The following is a 5,577-nucleotide window of genomic DNA, read 5'->3' on the forward strand; positions in this document are numbered from 1 at the left end:
TGCCGGCCTGTGGACTGAAGGGTCCCAGGTTTGATTCTGGTCAAGGGCACAGGCCCAGGTTGTGGGCTCCATCCTCAGTAGGAGGCGTGCAGGAGGCAGCTGATCCATGATTCTCTCATCGTTGATGTTTCTATCTCTCCCTTCCTCTCTGAAAGCAATAAAAACATGTGTTTTTTTTTTTTAAAGTGTACAATTCCGTGGTTTTAGTGTATTTACAGATACCTACAACCATCACCACAGTCAATCTTAGAGCATTTGCCTCAAAGAGAACTCAGTACCCCTAGCTATCACCCTCTCACCCTGCCACCCCCCAGGTCCCGGCAACCATCAGTCACCCCTGCTCGGGCCAACAGCCCAGCCTACCTTGGCAGCGGTGGTAGGTCCTTCCAGCAGGGGCGGGGCCCACTGCTGTCCATGGCCACCCGCCTCAGCCCTCACAGCCAGGAGCTGTGCCTGCGTGTCCACCCCGGGAAAGGCGCCCGTGGAGAGCCACTCCCTGTCACCACCAAACTTGGCTTTATCCCTCCTTACACTGAGGCCAGGCCACCCTTCTGGAGACCTCCGTGGCCAGGGGCTGTGACCTCCCACAGCTGCGGGACTTTAGGACCTAGTCCTAGGCGGTCCCTTTGGGACCCCCACCCCCACCCCCCGTCGGCTGGGTCGCAGCGGGGTCGCTCTGGCTGTGGGTGGGGGGGTGTGGGCACAGAGCCAGGGAAGGGCGGCTCAGACCTCCCAGTCGGCCCGATACCACTCGAGTGGGCGCCCCGCGCTCCTTCCCAAAGTCCGGGCCCCGCCCCCCCGCGGGAGGAACAGGACGGCGCAGCGGGCGGGGCGGGGCGGGGCGGGGCCGGCGGGGCCAGCGGGCCGGGCGGGGGCAGGGGCGCGGGCGCAGGAATGCACGCCCCCCGCCGCGGCCCCGCCCCGAGCATCCCGCTCCGATCGGGCTGCACCTCGGCGCTGGAGGGCGAGCGTCATGGCTGCTTCGAGACCACCCCAGGTCGCGGAGCTGCTGGCCCAGGCCCGGGCGGCCTTCCGGGAGGAGTTCGGGGCCGAGCCCGAGCTGGCGGTGTCGGCGCCAGGCCGCGTCAACCTCATCGGGGAGCACACGGACTACAACCAGGGCCTGGTGCTGCCCATGGTGAGGGCTGCGAGGGGACCCGAGCCTCTCCGGGGGTCCCGGCCGCCCCGTCGGGAAGGCGGGCCAGAGGGGCGCGGGGAGGCGCCTGGTCCGCGCGTGAACTGTGGGTCGGGCCGCGCCGAACTTCAACTCCGGCGAGTTTGGGGGCCGAGCACGTGGGAGGGACCCTGGGACGGGGCATTGCTCACGTAGGAAGGGAGGAAGGGCGATCCGAGAGGAAGTAGGCTGGGAGGGGGTGTGCCGACGCCTCTTCGCTCCAGCTCGCCCTCGGTGGACTGCTGATCCTTACCAGCAATCTGGGAGCCACCTCAAAATGTGGGGCCCCCCCGTGTGTTGCACGTGGAAGGAGGTGCTTCAGACTCTGGCTTCCACGAGGCCCTGCAGACCCTGCGAGAGCTAGCCCTAAGCCTCCAGCCTGGTCCACTTACTAGTGCAGAGCGGGAGACAGGCCCAGAGAGGGCTAGGGGTCTGCTCAAGGTCACACAGCTGGTGCTTGGCGGGCCTTCACTGGACTCAGGAGGCCTCCCAGCTCTCAGCCAGGGCTTCTTGTCGCCCCACCCCGCAGCTTGGCAAGTGAGTGGGTACAGCACACCTGAGGTTACCCCCAAATGGGAAGGCATCAGTGGAGCTCCTGACTCTGTTTTCCTTTGGAGCTCGCGTTCCACTGTGCCCACAGCTGGGCGCCCACGTGGAGGGCAGAGTCCAGGTGTGCTCTCTGCACTGGTCCCGCCCCTGAGAATCCAGGGGGCAGGGCCTAAGCCCCCAAGGCCAGCTCAGCCCTCAGGCTCTTCCGTGAGACACTGCCGTTCTTTTCCTGTTGAGCCTGGAGGTCACGCTCCCTTCTGTCCCACATCCCTCGGGACTTCAGCATGAGAGGGGCCTCGTCCCTCCATCAGCTGGCGGAAGCTTTGCATACCCTTTGTCTCTTCTGCCCTGCCAGGCTCTGGAGCTGGTGACCGTGATGGTGGGCAGCTCCCGGGCAGACGGCCTCGTCTCCCTCCTCACCGCCTCTGAGGACGCTGATGAGCCCAGGCGGCTGCAGTTCCCCTTGCCCACAGCCCAGCGGTCCCTGGAGCCTGGGACCCCCCGATGGGCCAACTATGTCAAGGGCGTGATTCAGCACTACCCAGGTATGGGACCCGGGCCTGGGTCAAGTTCAGGAGCCGCGAGCACCACCTCTCAGCCGTAAAACCCATTAGCTCACCTCATCCACTTCGGGGTAGGCTTGCAGGACAGAGCATCCCGTTGTACAGATGGGGAAACTGACACCCTGAGAGGGTCCAGGCCTTGCCCTGGGTTGCCCATGACATGATGGGAGGAGTCAGGATTCAAACCCTAACCTGTGGCCTCCGGAGCCCTAAACCAGGAGAACTTGGGAAGACTGTGTCCCGGGAACCTCAGGGTAGAAGGATGGAGGGCCATGGGCCCCTTGGCCCAGCAGGTTGGTGGTCTTTGACAATTGAGACCCATTCCTGGAAGCAGGCACCAGGCAGTTGCCTCACGTCATACCGAAATACAGGACGTGCCTTCCTGTGTCCATCCTCCCAGACGGCGCAACTGACCCTCACCCATTGCTTCCCCTGCAGCCGCCCCGCTCCCTGGCTTCAGCGCAGTGGTGGTCAGCTCAGTGCCCCTGGGGGGTGGGCTGTCCAGCTCGGCAGCCCTGGAAGTGGCCACGTACACCTTCCTGCAGCAGCTCTGCCCAGGTACCTCCCAGGACCCAGCTCCCACCCAGCCTGCCTCGCCCGAGGTCTCCTGTGGTCGACTTCTTCTCTTGCTGTGGCTCTCAGAGGGGGCGGGGAACCCACCTGCCCCTGGTGCCCCCTCTTGGGCCCCAAGCTCCCCATCTCACCCTGTGCCACAGATTCGGGGACAATAGCTGCCCGGGCCCAGGTGTGTCAGCGGGCCGAACACAGCTTCGCAGGGGTGCCCTGTGGCATTATGGACCAACTCATCGCTCTGCTGGCGCAGAAGGGCCATGCGCTGCTCATCGACTGCAGGTTAGGGGCCCCCCTTGTCTCCTCCACTTCTGGGCAGAGCATGTCCACTGCGGGGCATGGCAGGCAGACACTTGGCCTTGTCCTCTCTACACCAACTCCATCCCAGGTCCCTGGAGACAAGCCTGGTGCCACTGTCAGACCCCAAGCTGGCTGTGCTCATCACCAACTCCAACGTCCGCCACTCACTGGGCTCCAGCGAGTACCCCCTGCGGCGACGCCAGTGTGAAGAAGTGGCCCGGGCGCTGGGCAAGGAGAGCCTCCGGGAGGTGCAGATGGAGGAGCTGGAGGGTGAGAGCTGGCCGGATGCCGTCTGTCCTGGAGACAGCGGGGCCCCCTGCTGGGTCTGCGAGGACCTCAGCCCCAGGACCCCTGCCATGCTCTGCCCACTCCCCAAACACTGTGAACTTAGGGCTCCAACCTCAGCAGGGCTGCTGGGAATCTTAGTACCGTTGTTCCTAACATGAGGACTGCAGACAAGTACAAAGACTACGCGGTAAGGCCACTGCCCGGAGACAGCCACCGTTAGCGTTTGAGCATATTTCCTCCCAGTGCTTTTGAACATCTATGTCTTCCAAGTGGAATCCCCCTTTGAAAAATGTTTTTCAAAGTTGAATATCGTCACCCTCTCCCTTTAAAAAAATGTAACATTATTCTATGCCATGAAAGGCCCATCAACATGGCTTTTTTTAAGCTAATATTCCGACATCCAGGTACATGGTAATTTAATCACTTTTTTAAAAAAACTTAAAAAAAATCTATTTTTATTGATTTTAGAGAGGAAGGGAGAGGGAGAGGGAGAGGTAGATAGAAACATCAATGATGAGAGAGCATCATTGATCGGCTGGCTCCTGCATGTTCCCTACTGGGGATCGAGCCTGCAACCCAGGCATGTGCCCTTGGCTGGAATCGAACCTGGGACCCTTCAGTCCTCAGGCCGACGCCCTATCCACTGAGCCAAACCAGCTAGGGCTTTAACCACTTTATGAAAATTACACCTAACACTGTGATGAACGTTTTAGCCGTGTCTTTCTCTGCATTCTCTTATTCTTAGGATGAGAGTCCTAGGAGTGGGTTCACAGAGTGAGACGTTTTTAGGGTTCTGATACACAGGAAGGTAGTCGATTTAGGTAGCAGGTGCCCTGGCCCTCGGGGCTGCGGCTTGCCCTCTCCCCAGTGTGTGTGTGTGGGGGGGGGGGGGAGGGGGAGCCTGCTGGTCCTGGTGTGCCCTGTGCCCTTGCCTGTGCCTCTCCCATCCCCACCTCTGGAGCCCCAGCCCTCGAGGCTCCATGTGGTGCCAGCGCAGACGGGGGCGGGGTGGGGTTCTCCCTCTGCTCTCCCTCGGCCCCCGGGAGGCCCTGCGTCCCACTCGCCTTGGAGGCCGCGGGTCTGGGACTTGAACTGCGGATATGAGCACCCATGTGTGCCAGGCGCCCTGCCGGGAGCTCTGCAGGTGTCAGACCACCTGGGCCTGGGTGCCCCACTTTAAGTTGAGGGGAAAGTGCTGGGAGCTTAGTGACCAGCTCAAGGTTCTACCCATGGCCTTGCCAGAGCCAGGCCTCCCACCGGAGGCTCCCCCACCACCTGGAGCCATGGTGCCCTGTCCCCCACGTCCGCAGGGGCCCTTGCCAGTGGGTGGTGAGTCGGCTGACCCCTTTCCTCTCCAGCGGGCAGAGAGCTGGTGAGCAAGGAGGGCTTCCGGCGGGCGCGGCATGTCGTGGGGGAGATCAGGCGCACGGCCCAGGCAGCGGCTGCCCTCCGCCGGGGCGACTACAGAGCCTTCGGCCGGCTCATGGTGGAGAGCCACCACTCCCTCAGGTGAGGCCCTGGGCACCGGGCACCGGCACAGGCTGTCCCCCGGGCCGGGTGGGGCTGGTCCCAGGCCCGCCCTGCATCTGCTCTGCAGGGATGACTACGAGGTGAGCTGCCCGGAGCTGGACCAGCTGGTGCGGGCCGCGCTGTCTGCGCCCGGCGTTTACGGCAGCCGCATGACGGGCGGCGGCTTTGGTGGCTGCACGGTGACTCTGCTCGAGGCGTCCGCTGCTCCCCAAGCCATGCAGCACATACAGGTGGGTGGGCGCTGGGGCCGGGGCGAGGGGGGAAGCAGGTTCCCAGGATCCCGCCGAGCCCAGGCCTCTGCCTCTCCCACAGGCGCAGTATAGTGGCACCGCCACCTTCTACCTCTCCCAGGCCGCCGACGGTGCCCGGGTGCTGCCCTGGTGAGCTGCCCTGGTGAGCTCCACGCGGGCATGGGCCTGCCCGGCAGCAAGCCAGGAAGCTCCGTGCCGCTGGCGCCTGCCCTCCGCACCTGGGTGCTCAATAAACTTGTGCCTCAGACCTCAGTACCTCTAGAGGTGGTGTGTGCTTGGCCATCAGAGAAGGGGGTGTCGGACCCGCGCCCCGGCTCTGGGCAGGTCCTGGAAGACTGGGCAGGACGGAGCC

General features: G+C 63.5%; 1 protein-coding gene across 1 annotated transcript; it reads left to right on the forward strand.

Moving 5' to 3' along the window:
- The first annotated feature begins 852 nt into the window (after window positions 1–852).
- Window positions 853–5,482, forward strand: GALK1 (galactokinase 1). The gene is made up of 8 exons (XM_080679654.1): window positions 853–1,138; window positions 2,079–2,268; window positions 2,725–2,844; window positions 3,003–3,138; window positions 3,245–3,426; window positions 4,803–4,953; window positions 5,042–5,204; window positions 5,287–5,482. Exons 1-8 carry the CDS (start codon window positions 974–976, stop codon window positions 5,356–5,358), a joined length of 1,179 nt encoding a protein of 392 aa, XP_080535780.1. The 5' UTR covers window positions 853–973; the 3' UTR covers window positions 5,359–5,482.
- Window positions 5,483–5,577: the final 95 nt, after the last annotated feature.

Source organism: Plecotus auritus (genome assembly GCF_963455305.1).
Source record: "Plecotus auritus genome assembly, chromosome: 7".
NCBI classification, from domain to species: Eukaryota; Metazoa; Chordata; class Mammalia; order Chiroptera; family Vespertilionidae; genus Plecotus; species Plecotus auritus.

What these genes read in the sequence shown, in the direction of transcription:
- GALK1 (XM_080679654.1), top strand. Translation starts at nt 974, where the DNA reads ATGGCTGCTTCGAGACCACCCCAGGTCGCGGAGCTGCTGGCCCAGGCC. An exon ending in CGTGATTCAGCACTACCCAG is followed by an intron (nt 2,269 to 2,724) that starts GTATGGGACCCG and finishes CTTCCCCTGCAG; the next exon opens with CCGCCCCGCTCCCTGGCTTC. An exon ending in GCAGATGGAGGAGCTGGAGG is followed by an intron (nt 3,427 to 4,802) that starts GTGAGAGCTGGC and finishes TTTCCTCTCCAG; the next exon opens with CGGGCAGAGAGCTGGTGAGC.